Genomic DNA, 19,962 nt, shown 5'->3' with positions numbered 1-19,962 from the left:
ACTCAGGATTTGTGTCCTCATTGTCATTTTTATCAAAATACAAATCAAGCTCCTCCTCCATCTTTTTCTTAAATTCCTTATTTAGAATATAGGATGGAAACCGCCATTTTGTTGCTTTGGTTGTTGTATCGCATATGTTAAAATCTAAATAGACCGGAGCATGGTCACTTAAATAGATAGATCCTATATTACACGTGTTTACTTGTCCTAATGACTCTGGTGGTAAAAAAAAAAGTCGATTCGGGAATAAGAGTTATGCGGATTAGAATAAAATGTAAAGTCTTTCACTGAGGGGTGCAGGGTTCACCAAACATCCATCATATTAATTTCTTCCAACATTTTCACAAGAGGACCCCCAGAATTATGCTGAATGTTGCTAGATGTTGGTGATCTATCCAATAACTTGTCCAATGCACAATTAAAATCCCCCCAACAGTGTAAGACCGCATTTAAACTCTGCAAGTTCTCTGCAAACTCTGCAAAAAAACACACAAACAAAACAAACTGGAAAACCCTGAACTATTAACACAAAAAAGGAAACATCTCTGCTGTAACCAAGCCTCCCTGATAAGGCGCATGTGACCCATTGGCTCTACAACACTTCCCAACTAAGGATGTCTTTAAACCAAACTAGGATGAGACAGGGCTTCCCCAAACAGTCCTGCTTTTTATTTATTTATTTTTTTTTTTATGTTGTTGAATGCAATAATAACTGCTGACTAATATCACAACATTTATAACAATGGCGTAGAGCTGCATTTGTCAAACCAAAAACTATTAACCATATGCATTTGCCCATATTATGGAAGAACAAAACTTTACCTTGACTGCATTGAAAAATGTACATTACTGTCCATTAAGTAACTCTGCTCACGCCGTCTGCATACATCTGCGCCTCTGCTGGAGTTTTGAAAAGATGGACCTTGTCCTCGGCGTTGACTCGTAGCACCGCTGGGTAAATCATCCTGTAAGGAATCCCAAGTGCGCGGAAAGTCTTCTTCACCTCCGTAAAGTCACGGCGCTTCTTCTCCAGCGCTGGTGAGAAATCTTCAAAGAAGTGAATACGGCTCCCGGCGACAACTATTTCTCCCATGTTCCGAGCACTCTGCATGATCAGCTGTTTGTCCGAAGTTGTGGAGGCGTAGGTAAACCACTCTCGGTCTAGTGGAGCCGGTGCGAGGCTGAGCTGGGGTGCGGTGGCATCTGTCCACTTTGATCCTATCGTTCTTCACCTTCATGTTCAGGACTTCAGGTAGCCATGTCTCAAAGAAATCTTTAGGGTTGGTCCCTTCAGTTTTCTCTTTTAAATTAATAATTTTGACATTATTACGACGCGATCGGTGCTCCTGATCCTCCAGCCGACTAATGGCGTCTTCCAGGCGGGTCTCAGCGTTCTCCAATCTTGCTAATAACTCAGCGTTGTTATCTTCCGTGTCGGAGATTCTTTGTTCAGCATTGTCCATTTTTTCTCCAGATTTGTTATTTGCTCGCATGCCGTGTTGACAGATTGGACAATCTTGTCAAGTTTCGTATCCATACTGGCGCTGAGCTTATCATACAGACTGTCACTTATCTTAGCAACTAAACTTTCCAGCTTGTCGTCGCTGTCGTCAGCCATCTTTTTCCTACCCGAGGCCTCGGTCCCAACAGCCGGCTGAGATTTTTTTTATTTCTGGCGCAAAACTCAAGATTTTTCCGGCTTCTCCTTCGCCCAGATGTCCGGCAGAGACATTACCCTCTTTGGTTCATATGTTTAGTCGCAGTTAGCTGTCTTTATATTTCACAAAATGTCATCAATTTGGGCAGCCCTGTTCAGGCGCTCCTACCTGCTTCGCATCAGGTGACCTCCCCCGGATTTTGATTATTTATAATGGTCTCTCAATAAGTTTGTAGATTTACTTTTATCAAATTATAATTGTCATTGAATTGTTTTGATGGGATTTCTTTATATATGTTTTCAAAATGATTTGTCCAAATTTCTCCATCTTGTATTGGTAGGTCTTGTGTTTTTGTTGTGCTCAGATTATTCCACATATCTCAGAACTGATTCTGATTTATTGAATGTTCTAATTCTTGTATACTTTTAGTCAGATGGTGTTGCTTTGTCTTAAAATTGTAAAAATTGTCTTATATTTATATTTTTAGTTTTGAAAAGTATTCAGTTCTTTTTGTTTTAGATTTTGTTTGTTTTGTTTTAGAAGTTGTTTTCTTAATGTTTTGCAGTCTGAGTCAAACCATTTTTCATCTTTTGGAGTAGGGGTGGGCGATATCTCGATATTTAAAATATATCGAGATATTTTTTAAACACGATATGGATTTTGACATATCATATATATATCGATATATTGTTTATTTAATTCTGATTTCGCCACTTTGATTGTTTGCTTTCTCTGTGCTGTGTGCTCGCCCCCGCCTCCTTGCTTTTGTTCCCCCTCCCCTCGCGTGTTGTCTCATTCAACATGGCGGCGCCCGCAACCAGACCGGAGGCTACAGAACTCGTCTCAAAAAAAGGACAACTGGCTCCATTATATGGAGATTAGGGGTGTAACGATACATGTATTCGTATTGAACCGTTCGGTACGAGGTTTTCGGTACGCATTTTTCCTGCCGACCAAAATTGGCGTTGCGTGTGTGTGGCAAGGGCGCTCATACAGAGACGCCGGCGTGACCACAACATTGCCCAACATCAAATGGCAAACGTAATGCAAGCGGAACGAAACTGCTCGTTATTGTGTGGTTCATCAGTTTGGACCAGTGCAGCGCGAGCCGGTCGTGATCATGCGACACTGTTACTACACAGCGCTAATAAGAGATCCAGTAAAGAAAGCATTTGAATTCGCCACAAAAGAAATAACATCGCTGCGAGATCTAGTGAGAAGCATTCACATTTCTCCGTTATTAACGGATCCAACAGCGCTGACGTGGAAACCAGGAGAAACATTGTGCCATGAATGAACTATCCAGTGTCCACAGATCTTAAAAAAAAAAAAAGAAAAAAAAAAAAAGTATTTAAAAATGTCACAGAAGCACTTTGTTCCTACATGAACTGCCTACTTCTTTGCACTCCAATAAAAAAGACTTTGTGGTATTTGGCATATTTGTTTTTGTAGTAGTTTTTGGGGGGTTATTTTTCCTGTAAAGATATCGAGATATATATCGTATATCGAGATATAGCAAAATATATAGAGATATATTTTTTGCTCCATATCGCCCAGCCCTATTTTGGAGTATTTTTAGTATGTTTTAGTATGTAAATATGTAATTGATTTAATTTGTAGCCGAATTAACACCATCTTTAGTTGTTTTTATTAATTTCTTATTAATACATGTATTTATTAGATTTTTTTAGTTCTTCAGAACTGAGGGCTTGGACAAATTTGTCTGCGCTGTCTGGAGCCCATCTGTATCTCTGCTGGACCTGATACATTTGGCAGGTTTGCACTGCAGTCTGTTTTGTTCTGGAGTATGATGTGTTTTGATATAGATGTTAGTTTGGTTATGGTCAAAAAGCGGAGTTTGCTGTTTGACAGTGAATACATTGGAGGGTGGGTCCATGTCAGTGATGGCATAGTCAAGTACACTAGCTCCAAGACCTAAACAACATGTGAACCTCGCTAAAGAGTCCCCTCTGATCCTGCCATTCAGTATGTACAGGCCTGAGGCTCGGCAGAGCTGCACCAACTCTCTACCGTTTTTTATTCACTGTTTGGTCATGGTTGTTTCTCAGTGGAAGTTTTCTTGTGAGACTCGGGGGGTTTTGGCCAAAGACATTCATTTCCCTTTGGATCTATGTCATCAGGTTCAGATCCAGTTCTTGCATTAAAGTCTCCACACAGCAGCACGTTTCCCTGGGCCTGGAAATGGCTGAATTCTATGTGGATGTTGTTGAGATATTGCTCGTCATGGTAAGGGGACTCCGCTGGGGGTATGTAGATGGCACAGAGATATGTGTCTGTAGTTGAAATGCCAATTTGGTTTAGTTTTAACCAGCAATGACATTTTCCAACTGTAATAGTATAAATGTGTTTGGCCAGATCAGAGATGTGTTTTGGAACAGGGAGTACCACACCAGAATTCCTCCAGAGTCTTGTCCACAATGGACTGTACTTATTTTGGGCACAATTACTTCATAGTAGCCTGAGGAACAGTAGGTAAGCACATCATTTCGACATCAGGTTTCAGTGAGGATTATAAAATCAACATCTTCGATATGTATTAGAAATTCTGGGTCTGTGCTTTTAGAACCAAATGTTAAAGAATTAAGACCCTGAAGACCCCTGATTTCTTCTTGCTAATGGGGACTTGATGGCCAGCAGGTGGACGTGGAGTTGGTGACTGCAGGTTTACAGGTGTGTAGTGAGCCATAGGTGGGTGTGGATGATGTGAGATGTTTGTCCAGCTGATGTCTCTCCTCACAGGGGTTGGGGGGGGGTTGTGTCTGGGTATGTAGGGGTGATTCCTCGCTGGGGTCGGGGGGGTTGTGTCTGGGCATGAAGGGGTGAATGGGCCTGTAGTGTTCTGAAGTCGGTAGCAGATGTCTCAGTGACGATGGGGTGCGGCCCAGGGCTGCATCTTTAAGGGTCCTTGCAAAAATGTGCACTGCATCTCTGTGCAGGTGGAGTCCATCGTACAGGTGTTGGAGGCCGATGTGGTGGTGGACCAGGTGCACGTTTGGAAGTGTAGAACATCCATGGGAAATTTCAGTGTGATGTTGTGGGTGATGTCATGTCGTGAGAGAAGTGTGGAGATAAAAACCTGGGATTCTGGGAACGTTTTGCTGGTGATTTCTGCCATTTTTCTCACAGCATCAGCAGTATTGTTGCGCAGCGAGTGAGGGTCATTGGTCCCAGTGTGGGTCCAAGAACTTTCCATTGAGTCCATGAGGAGGAGAACATCTGGATCAGGTTCTGGAGGGTGGGCAGTGGAGGGTTGTGTTTCTGCAGCTGTCTGTGTTTGTGGTAGGCTCACTGTCTGTGTTCGTGTAGTCTGTAGTGTGTTCTCTGAATTCAGTGAAGTCCATTTCCAGCAAAGCTAAACTGTCTCTGTCAACGGTCCGATGGTGAAGGTGAAAGAATCACTGGGCCTTCCTTCTCAGAGTCTGTGCCGTTTGCATGAGGCTCGTCTCTCTCCTCCTCTACTCTGGCCTTCAGCAGGGGGAAAATCTCCTTGAATGAGTCCAGGCTTGCCTTATTGCCTTGCAGAAGGAAAGTGCCTTTAGTATAGTAAGTTATGGTGAGAATTGTGTTGTCTGTGTCCAGCATTTTATCTTTGCATATAGTTAGTCTTCCAACTCGACCGATTCCTCCTTTAAAAATGTGCTTGTATTCCTCACAGATGGCTGATTTCCATGCAGTTATCAAAATGGTGTAGAAGATAAGGTTGTTCTTGATTCTTCTCCCATTGAGTTGAATGAAGTCAGCGTACAAGATCAGGGTTGTCTCTGAGAGTTTTCTGGTTTTTTTCGGGCCTGTACACTTCTGCACTTCTCTGGGTAAAGCACCTCCCTGCACTCTGTCTGTGCCAGGGTTGCCATGCCACCAATATTCGATCTGTAATTATTGGAAAATAAAAATACTATTCGAATTTTATTGCATTGCTTTGCTGGCTGTTAATGCAGTGAATCTATTTACAGTGTATGGATAAATCCCAAGCACTACAACTCCCATAGAGTTATAATTAAATGCACTGTGTGGTGCTGTGGAGTGTTTAACAAGTTTATTGTAATTGATCACAGTGGCCCTCCAGGACAGAGTTTGGACAACCCTGAAATAGACCCACTGGGGTTATTTAGCTATTCTTACTACTAAAGCATAAAAATGCCATAATATGTTTGCAGATATTTAGGAAACATGCTGAGTTCACATACTTGTTTCTCTGAAAAACAATGCTACAGCCAGTTATTTTACTTTGAAATGTGTGTTCCGTGTTGGAATGTCTGTTTTTGTTTTGGTCTGTGCGATACCGCAAGTAATGAATACTTGTTTAAAGGTTGTATCAGCGATTTCAGGCCCAAACATAAATTATCACATTCATCTAATCTTTCCTTGAGTGGTTGGTGAAACCAATTGTTTTTGTGTGCAGATCTCAGAGCCTAGGCTGCCTACAGAGACGCGTTTTTTTTGACGGCCTGCTTATGGGTCGGGAAACTAGCGGATCGTTAGGAAAGATTAGATGAATGTGATCATTTATGTTTGGGCCTGAAATCGCTGATACAACCTTTAAAAAATGATTATGACAAGAAGACGACAGATTTCATTTATCAAGTGACGAGAGTGAGGTGAGCTGACTGACGACGATGGCGAAAGATTTGGTTTCAAAGCGAAATGTAAAAGCACCTATTTGGCAATATTTTGGCTTTAAATAGGGAACGTTCAAACATTGAGGCAATCTGTAAACTTTTCCTGATAAAGGTGGCAGCATGCTGAGGTACCAATTCTAATTTACACTCACAACTTCAAGTGCAACACAAGAATGAGGCTGCCGTGCTTATTAGTTTTGTTAATAAAAGCTCTGTTTAAATTAAGTTGGTTTGTTTTTCCAAAAATCTCCATAAAATCATGCTTTAAGATGAAGTTTTAGTGCCAAAAACCACAAAAGTAGGATTTCATTTTACTGAAATGTTTCATTTGTAAATGTTTTCTCATGCACTGCATCACTTCTCTGCATTCCCCTATATAGTGATTCTGGTGAAAGCCTGTTTGTAACACAATCTGTGACAAAAGCAGTCCGAACTGAAAGACGACATACTAGATCAACTAAGAGACCAGAGTCCATCTCTGATGATACTGGTGATGATGGAGAGGGGGTCACCAGCAGACTCCCAGCGAATGAAGACACAGAATTTGAAGAGGGAAGTGAAGGTCTGCTTGCGGTGTGCCCAAAAAGAGGAAAAAGGATTGATTATGTTCCCCCTCAAAAAGCTACTTTTCCCTTTTTGTTGAAATCGCACAGACAGCGGCACCTGCCCATGAAGAAGCACCAGATTCTAGAGGTGGCATTTATTCATGTTATCTATTTGTGTATTATGTCATTTTAAAATTACGTTCTGTCAGATAAAATGCTTCTGGAGCCGTATTCACAAAACTTCGTAAAGGGGTCATCGGATCCCCTTTTCTAAGGTGTTTTTTTTTTTTTTTTTAAAGCCTAAACACTCAATAATCAAGCCGTTTGTATTTTCTGATGCAATATGATGGTAAAAAGGGTGTTGTTTTACACAATGAGAAATTGTGAGAAATTTTAACCAAAGTATGTTACAAACTTTACATGAAGACCCTAAAGAATCATACCAACTTGTGGGAAATGGGCATCCGATGACCCCTTTAAGGCCAAAAGTAGCTCCTAACTTACTGATTTAGGAGAAACTCTTAAAATAATGGGCGTGTCAGTCCTAGGTTTAGGAGTCCTACATTTTTTTCACAAAGCATTTTAACACTAAAACAGGTCCTAAATCTGAAAAACATTAGGAGTATTCAAGAGGACTCCTAAGTCACTAAAACCAAATCGCAAACAATCCTAATGACTGTTGCTGGCAATCCGCCTCCTCTCGAGCTGATTAGATTGATGGTTTGAACGTGCTCCTCCCAAACTTTGTTTATAAAGTATAATTTTTCGCTTCTCGAGATGCAGACATGTAAGAGGCTGACAATTAGCTGAACATATACTAGTTTAATTAGTGACACAGCCTATGTTTTAAAACCTTTATTTGAATATGGCAACATTTTTATTTTAAAATCTTTATTTGAAAATGGCATTTTGTATTTTAAAACCTTTTTTTGAATAGGGCAACATGATAGGCTACCTCATTCTAAAATATTTCTGATTAAATTGCTGACATAGACTCCTCCCCCACCAGCCAATCACCTTTTTCCAGTGCTTAATTTGTAAAGTGGGAGGTCCTGGAGCGCAGAGGGGGGTGGATCCGGCGACTCAAAGCAGGGGTTGGAGGTAACGGAACAAAAAAAAATTACACTGCCTACATAGCTTCTCTGAAGGGGTGGCGCCAGAGAATTTTTAACGCATGTGCTGAGGGGGTGCTAGATCATTGACAGGGGGAGCTGTGCAAAACTTGGCCACTAAATATTTAATATTCAATTATTTTAATGATCACAATTAAAGTTTTAATTTTATTAAATTGAACAAGCGCAGCATTCAATCAAATATTCTAAAAGGTGTAGGCTATTATTAATAATAATGTTATTTCAACATAATATCTCGTTATTTCGACATATGTGTGCGTGCAACAAGCAAGATGTGCATTTGTAAATCCGGTATTGATTTTTATTAATAAACTAGTGTTTTCTGACAGTGTCGACTCGGCTACAAAGATGAAGTTGACGATCGCCATCTCCGCGGTGAACGCGCCTATAGAGAGAAATGCACATAATGGATTACATAATCAGAGAGTAGACTTTTTTCTTTTTTCGTTTTTAATTATTTCGTTTAAAGACATTTCAAGCTTTGTGTATTTGATGTATTTCTCATGTCTGTGTGAGGCATACACCGAGTTTCGTTAAGTTAGGATGAGATGCGCTCCAGTTAACGTGCAATGCAAGTGAATGCGTGGGCGCCTCCATGATTATATTGTCTGTTATATTTGCTTCTTATTCATTAAATCCAGGCAATTGGTTGATGAAAAATTTATTAAAATTAAGATACAATTTATACAAAACGAAATTCAGTTTAAAGAAAGGTTTTCTACAAAACAAAACTTAATGAAGTGGTCAAAATCATATCTGACCCACTCTATGTCTCATATTGCGCATCCTATCTTACTCGTGCTGTTCACTTTTCATAAATCAACATAAATGGAAAAAAAATAACATTATAATATTTTAACAAATATGAAACTAAATGCGCTTATTTAATGGCTACAACAGTATAGTAGGCCTACAGACTCTCTATCTGTACAAATTGCTGCACATTCATTTACTTCTGAATTTTGCACACACAAGTTGAAAGGCATTTGTTCAAATCAAGTTCACGGATAATTGTGAGTGCATTTATTAATCATTATGATACTAAAATCATAACAAAGTAGGCTATGCTATGTACAAAAAATCAGATGAGCCCAGAATATGAACGCAATTACACGTTAAGCATTTTCCTCCCATAGAAAACCTGAAGGAACTGTAGTATAATGGAAATGGTTCAGGTGAAGTGAGGGGTTTGGTGAGCAAACAGAGTCTCGGTCAGAAGACGTCAGATGATATGGCGTGATGATGGAAGCAAGGAGAAGGCAAGGTTTATTGCAACACCAGTAGTGGTTTATTTATTGTTACGGTTGTCTTTGGTTGAGATGCATGGTTTGTGTGGTTAACTGATGAAGACACACACAGTATACATCGGAGTGCCAGGAGAAAGTGCAAAGAGTGAGCCAAGAGGTGCAAAAGCAATTTATAGACAACAGGTGAGGCGGGCGTGGTCAGGTGGCAAGTGGGAAAGTATCTTGGAAAGAGCGAAATGGAGTAAAAAGGGAATGGAATGGCCGGAGTCTTTTCATAGCCGCCCCGGAATTGGGATCAATTCCTCCTGATAAAAAGACTCACTCGTCTACCAGCTCAGGAAGCACCATCAAACGTGACACTGGTCTTGTGTAAATCCGACTGCCAACTTGGACGTTCACTGACCGGACACGACCATCCCTCCCGGTCATGACGGTGGTGACACGCCCGGTTGGCCAAGAAGCCCGAGGCAGTTGTGAGTCAAAAATTAGAACAGTCTTCCCTACTTCGAGATTCTGGACCTCCCTCAGCCACTTCCCTCTAGGTTGCAGGTTAGGCAAATAGTCACGAATGAATCGCGTCCAGAAGTGGTCAGCTAAAATCTGGCTATGACGCCACTTCCTTCGCCCAAGGAGCTCACTACTGACAAACATGGCTTGTGGAAGAGAGGCATCACGCCGCCCCATCAGGAGCAAATTGGGAGTGACCGGATCAGGATCCGCAGCATTGGAGGAAAGATAACCTAAAGGCTTGGAATTCATGATGCCTTCTACCTCGATCAGGACAGTTTGAAGAACAACTTCGGAGATGGTTTGCTTTCCAAGAATCACTCGCAGGGCATTCTTAACTGATCTGATTTCACGCTCCCAGACTCCACCGAAGTGTGGAGCCCCTGGTGGATTGAAGTTAAATGAAATCTGCTGATCGGCTAAGTGTTCCTGGAGCTTAGGTTCCATCTCCTGGAAGCATTTACTCAGTTCTCTGTCTCCAGCACGGAAGTTTGTTCCTCTGTCTGCCCAGATCTCCAAGGGCTTGCCACGACGGGATATAAAGCGACGGAGAGCTAGGAGAAAGGCGTCAACATCCAAACTTCCGAGCAAGTCGAGATGTAAACAACGAGTAGTTAAGCACTTAAAGATGATTCCCCATCGCTTCTCTGTTCTACGGCCCTGGTGGATAACAAAGGGTCCAAAGCAATCTACCCCGGTGGACCAGAATGGTGGTTTAAAGAGATGCAGCCTCGCTGGGGGCAGATCAGCCATCTTGGGTACTTCAGGAGAGGATTTCCATCTCTGACACTCCCGACAGCTGTGCTGATGTTTACGGATAGCTGGTCTTCCTCCCATGATCCAATACTTGCGTCTCAATTCTCCGAAGACCCTCTCTGGGCCCGGATGCTTCAGGGACTCATCATAGTCCTTAATGATGAGTTGTGTAGTAGAATGCTTCGGGTCCAGAATAATTGGGTGAATGATGTCAGGATCCAAGTCCTGGGATCGACGGAGTCTTCCTCCTACTCTCATCAGCCCCACATCTGGATCCAGTTCAGGAGACAGTGAGAGGAGACGACTCTGCCTAGGGAGAGGTTTCCCTTTCTGGAGAGCGTCAAGTTCTTCAGGGAAACATGACGCCTGAGCTTGCTGTAAGATTAAGGTTTCGGCTGCTGCTCCTTTGGAGACTTGGTCTGACTGAGTCCGTGCCTGCTCAATGGCGACGATTAAGTCGCCCCAGTTTCGATACTGGGAAACATCTGGTAAGGTACAGGTAGCAGAAACATTCAGACACAGAACAGCTTTTTTCAATTCAGTACTGTCTGCGAGTGGTGATGGTTGGGCAACAGTAGGGGCAACTGGCCAGCAATTTCCAGACTTCTGCAAGAAGAGCGGCCCGGCCATCCAGCAATTGGGTTGAGCCAAATCACTCAGTTTCTTGCCTCGGGTCAGGGCATCCGCTGGGTTGTTTGAGCTGTCGACATATCTCCAGTCATCACTGTCGGTGAGTTCCTGGATTTCGGCGATCCGGGTGCCGACGAAGACCTTATAGTGGCACGACTCGGATTTCAACCAGGTCAGCACCGTTGTGGAGTCACTCCAGAGGATAGTTTGAGCTAACGACAAGGTAAGTTCCGACCTCAAGGTCGTGGCTAACTGTGCCCCTAATAAGGCAGCACTCAGTTCAAGTCGGGGTATTGACAACTGTCTCTTCGGTGACACTCTGGAACGAGCCATAATGAAGGCCACATGAATGTGATTTTGATTGTCCTGGACACGCAAATAAGCCACAGCACCATAGGCCCGTTCCGCGGCATCACAAAAGACATGAAGCTCTCGGTATATACCTGACTGGTCCGCACAAGGGGGCACATAACAGCGGGGCAGTCTGATGCTGGGGAGCTCCGACAGTTCCTGTTCCCACTTTAGCCATTGATCTGCTAGTTCGGACGGAGTGATGGGATCATCCCAACCTTGTTTGAGTTTCCACAAGTCCTGCACCAGCACTTTAGCCCGGGTGGTATAAGGTAAGATGTACCCTAATGGGTCATATTGACTGGCAAGAGTGCGGTAGATGAGACGGAGTGTGGGAATCCTGATCGGCGTCACCCTGTGTTTGTATCCCAGGCTATCAGGAAGGCAGCGCCAGCACAAGCCTAGGGTGGATTCTTGAGGATCAACGCCCAATTGAGAGAGCCACAAGTCAGTGCTCACCGATCTTGCCTCAGGGGAAAGATGTTCTACCACACTGGAATCATTACTCGCCCACTGACGGATTTCGAATCCTCCTCGAGACAGTGTGGCGCGAAGTTTGTCCAACAGAGCTTTGGCGGTGGCTGATGTTTCAAAGCTCTGCAGACAATTGTCAACATAGAAAGCTCTTAGCACTGAGTTCAACACTTCATGGTCACTCTCAGGGTGCTCCTTCACGTGACGTTGCAGGGCGTAAATGGCGCAGCAAGGACTGCAAGCTGTGCCGAAAGGTAACACTTGCCACTCATAGGTTTTTGGGGGAGTTGTCTTAGCCATAGCTCGCCAGAGAAACCGGAGTAATGGCCGGTCAGCAGGGAGTAGATGCACTTGATGGAACATAGATTTTATATCGCCACTGATGGCCACACTATGCTCACGGAAACGGAGGAGCACACCAAGAAGAGAGGGACCGAGAGTTGGACCAGGAAGAAGACTACAATTCAGGCTGAGACTATGAAGCTGGAAAGAGCAGTTGAACACCAGTCGGTGTTTCCCACTGGCTTGTTTGATAACATGATGTGGGACTAGCCAAGATTCTGACCCTGGCTGGTCATCTTTGGGATCCACCTCCTTCACATACTCCATATCAACGAGCTTCTTAATCTCCTGGTGGTAAATCTCAATTAGCTCTGGGTCCTTATTCAGTCTGCGCTCGGTTCCCCGGAGCCATGGCAACAAAGTATGGGCTGAGGAGGATAACCTAGGACTGTTGGGTGCTCTGAGCAATGGGGTAGCATACCGCAAGACCTCACCTACTTCTTTGACGGCAGTCTTAGTCTCAAGCAGTTCCAGGCAATAATGGTCTTGTTTAGATCGGGTTACATCCTTCTCCTTACGGTGTGGGAAGGAATCCAGTCTCCACAGTCTCTCCACATTCTCCATCAACTCCGCAGTAGCGGGGCAGGATACACGATCACAAATAGTAAACAAAGCTTGTGCATCTGAAGGAGGAGATCGAGGTAAGGCATTGGATGGGCCTTGAACAGCCCATCCCAGGGCAGTATGAATGGCGATAGGTCCCCCATAAAGTCCAATACGGACAGGCTCTTTGGGCACCAACAAGTGGGAATGATCTGAGCCTATTAGGATTAATGGCCGAGCATGGACAAAGTCCGGTAAGGGTAAGCCTCGCAAGTGGGAAAATTCCCTCTGCAGGGCAGAGGCACAACAAGAATGCTCAGCCAAATTGAGGACTGGGGCAGTAAAGGCATTGGCTATATGAAACCTAATCTTCTTCCTCTGGCTCACAGGGGAGATATAACAGGAGATGGTCTCACCACTCATGGGAATTACTTCATGTCGCACAGTTCTGAGATTAAGGGTCTCTTTTGGCCCTGTAAGTTGTAGCTGGGACGCTGCTGAGGTCAGAATGATTGTTCTTTCTGAACCATCATCGAGTATGGCATACGTCTGCAGCCTCTTCTGGCCATTGATTAGTAAGACTGGAACTACCTTCAACATCACCCGAGGCGATCGGTTTTGCTGATCGATGTACAGTGTGTCGTCAATACAAGGTGCACGGACGAGCACATTGAGAATGTCTGCCGTAGCCAATTTCTCTGGGCTTTGTGGGTGTGTGGCCAGTTGACGTGCAATGCTATGCAGGATGGTGAGATGCAGTTCGTTGCAAATGTTGCAAGGCTTTTTTAGGGTGCATTTATCCGGCTTATGGCAGCGGGCACATCTGTAACAACGATCATTCTTCTCTATCCAAGTTCTCAGTTCTGATGGGCTGAACTCCTTCACCTTTGGACAGGTTCCCAAGAAGTGGTTGTTATTGTTACAGTATGGACAGAAAGGTTGGAACTTGGGGTTACCAAGGATGGTCATCCCTTTTCCACGGCCTCCTTGGACACTAGGCTGTCTTTCCACAGTGGCTGTGTTGCTTAGGTACATAGTGGTAGGCATCACCTTTCTCACTTGGCTCTTTTGAACTTGTTCTCTTCTCTCAATTGAGGCAGGGACAAAGACTTGTTGGGCAAAACTCTTGGCCCTGGCTTTCACCTGGAGCCAGTCAGAGAAATCTTCCAAGGTATATGTTTGTTCTGCACCATCTCTAAGGATACCACAATTCAAACAGTGCTCAACGAAACTGTCCCGATAATTGAGGGGGAGCTTGGTTAATAGCTTATCGACATGAGAACCACACCGCAATTCACTTCCACCTGCACCGTCCACCGATCGCAGCATGCCAATCAATGACTGTACAGAAAGAGCAAATTCCTGGAATGCATTGCTATCTCCGAATCTGACAGGTGGTGAATGAAGGATGCTGGCTAGTTCACTTTGGACCAACTGCCGTGGCTGGCCATACTTTGCCTTAAGGGCAGCAAGAGCAGATGTGTAGGGAGTTGAGGCATGCATATAAGACTTAGCTAGTTTGTACGCAGTAGGCAACCTCAAGTGGTCCATTAGAACCTGGAACTTATATTGTTCAGAGAGGTGAGCATGGATATCTAACAGGTTTTCCAACGCCATCTTAAGCAAAACAAAGTCACTTTCTCTTCCACTCTCAAAATAAGGCAGTCTTGGCTTGGGGATGCCAAAAGCAGTGGCTACTAACAGCTCCATGATACTGGCTCCCTCTGATGTCCTTTCACTGCACTTGTGTAATGAAAGAGGCGCGGACGTATCAGGAACTGGATCTGAAGGTCTTTGACTCTGGGAAGGACGAGGTGCGGTCCGCACTAAACGGATGAACGAAGGAGGTGAGGGAGTTGCCTGCTCTGGACTGGACCTCTGAACTACTGGGTGGCTCCCTTGAACAGGATGGAGAGTCTCAGACTGACTCACAGCATCGACAGGCTGAGGTAAGGATTGGAACGACGAAGTGGTTGGCTGACTCACTGGAACAGGATCAGAAACAGATGTTGGATGACCAACACAACAAGCTTGTTGCTCTGAATACAGATCAACAGGTTCACCTGAATCCAAAACTCTGGAGCTCATTGAAAAAGGAGCCAGCTCTTGAGGTGGCGGAGCAGGTGAATGTTCTGTGGTCACTTCTCCAGTGAATGAGGTTATCAGCCGAGCCTCTTCTAATTCTCGGTGAAATTTCCGCAGTCGTCGCTGTAGAGTCAGAGATCGGGACATCCTCTCTCGCTCTGTTAACGCCGCTTGTGCTTGCCTGTCCAGTTCTCGAGCCCGGCTATCCAGGGCTTGTTCCTCTTGGATTTGATTTTGGATCTCTTGCAGTTCTCCAAGTTTCATCCTCTCCTCAATCATGGCTGCCTGTCGAGAGGTGAGCTCCACACCATGGCTCTTGCGTGAGCTTCGGGAACTTCCACTGCCAGAAAAGTAAGTATACGAGGTGGCCTTCGACCTGGGTGATGACTCCTGCTTATCCCTCTTGCCTCTGGATCTAGTAGGTCTCCCCTCTCCCTGTGAGGGTGAAGCTGGTTGTGGAGCTAGTTGTGGAAGTGGAGGTTCCTCAACCGATTCGGGCTGAACATAATCGTGGGTGATTTCTTCATCCTCCACTTCTCCATTTCCAGCTTCAATTGGGTTAGAAGATGGTTTGGGTGCTTGGCTGGAATAAGGTAGGCTCTCGGGCTTACTAGAGGCTTTCCTAGCAGGAACCGGGAAGCCATAGCGGTCAGGTTGATGCCTCTCTCGCCTGGATAAGGTGCTACTGGGTTTAACTGGGAGAGCCCTCTCCAACTCCAACTCTTTCTCATCTTTTCCATCCATACCAATGCCTGCCATGGTATCCCTCACTCAGTCTCCGGCTCGAAGGACCACTGAAGGAACTGTAGTATAATGGAAATGGTTCAGGTGAAGTGAGGGGTTTGGTGAGCAAACAGAGTCTCGGTCAGAAGACGTCAGATGATATGGCGTGATGATGGAAGCAAGGAGAAGGCAAGGTTTATTGCAACACCAGTAGTGGTTTATTTATTGTTACGGTTGTCTTTGGTTGAGATGCATGGTTTGTGTGGTTAACTGATGAAGACACACACAGTATACATCGGAGTGCCAGGAGAAAGTGCAAAGAGTGAGCCAAGAGGTGCAAAAGCAATTTATAGACAACAGGTGAGGCGGGCGTGGTCAGGTGGCAAGTGGGAAAGTATCTTGGAAAGAGCGAAATGGAGTAAAAAGGGAATGGAATGGCCGGAGTCTTTTCAAAACCATTATAAGAACGCTTAATGTGGCTTAATGCAGATTAGAATGTCCCCTTATGTCGAAATAACGAGATATTATGTCGATACTACTGCTGTGTCCACCGTGGTCTCCACATTCTTGATCAGCGGAAACGATTTTTGCTTGTTTGGGATCTGACTGGCCAGCGTATTTGAAAAAGTTAAGCAAACTTTGCTGTCTTTTTGACATTTTTCCCCGAGTGAAACGATCGAGGCTAACAGCAATCTCAACTAGCTCAACAAGCGTGCAAGTCATGTGTCACTTAGTGGGGAACCTCTGTCTTACCCTGAAAATTCACCTCAAAACGCATCGAAAATGCAAACAAGATTCTTGTAGAACTTCAATGGGGAATAAAGACTAACCAGACAAATAACAACATTGAACACTACACAAACAGTAATTTAATTTTTTTCATTTAGGCAATTAATTTTCCATAGTGACACGAGGTCTTTTCTTTTTCTTTTTCTTTTTCTTTTTCTTTTTCTTTTTCTTTTTCTTTTTCTTTTTCTTTTTCTTTTTTCCATCAGCCAATCACTGTGGTCATAGTTAGTAAGCGTATTGACATCACCCATAGCAACCCCACCCTTTTTCTTAGCTTAAGTCCTCTCTCTATTCCTTAGTAAAAGTTGGTCTCAGCAGATTTGTGAATGGGTTTCAAGAGAAAACTCTTAACTAAGAACTTTTATTGTCATTTAGGAGAACTCTTAGTGGTAAGATAAAATGTTTTGTGAATACGGCCCCTGGTCTCTAGAAAAAAAACTTTTTTTTTTTTTTTTACTTTACTGCCACTGGTTGTTATAATGCTATCACTGTCATTTAAATGTAATTAATTTATGCATGTTTATTATTTGTTGTATTTCTTTTTTAGAACTCAGAAATTGGAGGGTTCCTCAAATGCATAAAGAAAATCAAGGAGGGTTATGTAAAAACAGGAAGAGCAATCAGTCCATATATGCTGGAGTCTCGGTAAGTTCTAATTAATAACAAACAAAATATAATTGTAAAATAAATATTTTTTTAATGAACGTATTTTTATACGTTTTTAATGAAAAACATGAACTTTGTTTCAGGCTAAATGATAACTCTGAGGGGGATGACCACAACAGTGATCATGAAGTCACAAAAGTGGTATGTAATTACTGCAGACTTTATAGTACAAAATATGCTTAAGTGTATCAAATTTTTGTTTTGATATCCTCTAAAAAATATTTCTCCTGTAGAATATCCATGCAATTTTTTTAAAATTAAGTAATCAATGTCAAATTGAAACTTTATTACTAAAATAAGGTAGGTAATGTGGTCATTGTGTGAAAGCAATGAAAAATGATTCTCAGTTGGGTCCGCATTGACTTCTGTTTTACTGAATGTGTGAATAGTTTTGAAAATGTGGCTTCAGTATTGACCGATACTTGTTAGCAATTGAGAACTAAATTGATCAAAAGCGACAGAAAGCTTTTATTATAAATGTCTTTACTAGTTCAGATAAATGCTATTCTTTTGAACTTTCTAATAATCAAGCTCATCTGCATGCTCGTCATCCTCATCGGGGTGTCAACCTGACTGCAGTTCGTCATTGGAACCGACTGGAGTGGGCAAATGCTCATATTCGATGGCGTCTGGCACTTTGGAGAGGTGTTCTCTTCACGGATGAATTTTGAGTGCACAGAGATACCGTGATGAGATCCTGAGGCCCATTGTTGTGCCATTCATCCACGACCATCACCTCCATGTTGCAGCATGATAATGCACGGCCCCATGTTGCAAGGATCTGTACTAGGGATGGGACGGTATGAAATTTTCATATCACGATTATAGTGACCAAAATTATCGTGATTATCAATATTATCACGGTTTTGTTAAAACGAGATGAAAGTGTTCAAAAAGAACTGATGGTCACACTAAAACAGTTTAATATTTGAAAATCAACAAACAACATAAAACAAGCAGCTCTATGCACTGTTTTAAGCAAGATTATATTCTATGGCATTTCCTTCCTTATAATGACCGTCCTCAATAGCAACGCATTATAACACCGCGCACATCCATGTATCGCAACATAGATCGCAACGGACTCTCGCTCTCTCGTTTCATTCAAATACAACTTGCCGTCTTGCGCCTCCGTTTTTGGACGATTGTTTTGTACGCTGTACGAAATGGATTTATAAACAGGTAAGATTTAAAACATTAATCTCAATTCAATATGTCCCCGTAATTATGTGGTAAAAAGAAAAAAAAAGGTGTAATAAGTGTACAATGATATACATTTTTATCATAGACTGTAAAAAATAGATTATTATCCCTTAAATGTCACTCTTAATAGTCTTGTTTGAACTTGATCGTTTGTCTTTGGCTCAAAGCCACTTGCTGCGAACTTTTCTTCGCGGAAGCTTCACGTTTATTTCAAGTGAGTGAGATAATATTTCAACTCAAAACAACATTTGGTGGCCAATTATTTCCCAGACGTAACGTTAGTTTTGGTAAGTTATTGAGGTCAAAGTTAACTTGCCTTGCGTTCGCTATAAACAGTGGGTGATGGTCACACAAGACGACTCGGCAGATTTGAAGTGTTTCCCCCCTATTGTAGTGACCATCCTCGATTAAGTTTCACTCAAAGGCTTAAAAATCTTCCGAGCACGGTCACTGCCTTCCGCCATTCCTTCTTGAATAAAAAAAAACAACAACATTGCGCGCTGCGCCTGCGTCACACTGTTGCTGGCTGGACAGGATTTACAGTGAGTTGTTAAAATCGCGATAATCAAATACGGTTTTAATGATAATTAAATTTTAAACGATAATACTAACCGTCAGTACATTTTATCGTGGTTTATAGTGAACCCGGTAATCGTCCCATCCCTAATCTGTACACAATTCATCTGAAAACATCCCAGTTCTAGTCACCGGACATGTCACCAATTGAGCATGTTTGGGATGCTCTGGATCGGAGTATACGACAGCGTGTTCCATGTCCTGCCGATATCCAGCAACTTCGCACAGCCATTGAAGAGTGGACCAACATTCCACAGGCCACAATGAACAACCTGATCAACTCTATGCAAAGGAAATGTGTTGCACTGTGTGAGGCAAATGGTGGTCACAACAGATACTGACTGGTTTTCGAACATATATATATATATATATATACTATATATACACTGCTCAAAAAAATTAAGGGAACACTTAAACAACACAATGTAACTCCAAGTCAATCACACTTCTGTGAAATCAAACTGTCCACTTAGGAAGCAACACTGATTGACAATCAATTTCACATGCTGTTGTGCAAATGCAGTAGACGACCGGTGGAAATTATAGGCAATTAGCAAGACACCCCCAATAAAGGAGTGGTTCTGCAGGTGGTGACCACAGACCACTTCTCAGTTCCTATGCTTTCTGGCTGATGTTTTGGTCACTTTTGAATGCTGGCGGTGCTTTCACTCTAGTGGTAGCATGAGATGGAGTCTACAACCCACACAAGTGGCTCAGGTAGTGCAGCTCATCCAGGATGGCACATCAATGCGAGCTGTGGCAAGAAGGTTTGCTGTGTCTGTCAGGATAGTGTCCAGAGCATGGAGGCGCTACCAGGAGACAGGCCAGTACATCAGGAGACGTGGAGGAAGCCGTAGGAGGGCAACAACCCAGCAGCAGGACCGCTACCTCCGCCTTTGTGCAAGGAGGAGCAGGAGGAACACTGCCAGAGCCCTGCAAAATGACCTCCAGTAGGCCACAAATGTGCATGTGTCTGCTCAAACGGTCAGAAACAGACTCCATGAGGGTGGTATGAGGGCCCGACGTCCACAGGTGGGGGTTGTGCTTACAGCCCAACACCGTGCAGGACGTTTGGCATTTGCCAGAGAACACCA

The 19,962-nt window shown here is 43.3% G+C and overlaps 1 protein-coding gene across 2 annotated transcripts in view; it reads left to right on the top strand.

Moving 5' to 3' along the window:
- Nucleotides 1-19,962, top strand: part of pho (phoenix) — a 44,661-nt gene that overhangs the window by 17,392 nt on the left and 7,307 nt on the right. The window contains exons 2-4 of one of the 2 annotated variants that reach the window (XM_084412851.1): nt 6,679-6,991; nt 16,971-17,068; nt 17,173-17,230. In XM_084412851.1, coding sequence (XP_084268977.1) covers nt 6,679-6,991; nt 16,971-17,068; nt 17,173-17,230 — 469 coding nt within the window. The remainder of the gene's footprint in view (nt 1-6,678; nt 6,992-16,970; nt 17,069-17,172; nt 17,231-19,962) is intronic. The other variant, XM_084412852.1, reaches the window with a different exon arrangement.

Source organism: Rutilus rutilus (assembly GCF_951802725.1).
Source record: "Rutilus rutilus genome assembly, chromosome: 7".
NCBI classification, from domain to species: domain Eukaryota; kingdom Metazoa; phylum Chordata; class Actinopteri; order Cypriniformes; family Leuciscidae; genus Rutilus; species Rutilus rutilus.
This window is presented reverse-complemented; position numbering and strand designations above follow the sequence as displayed.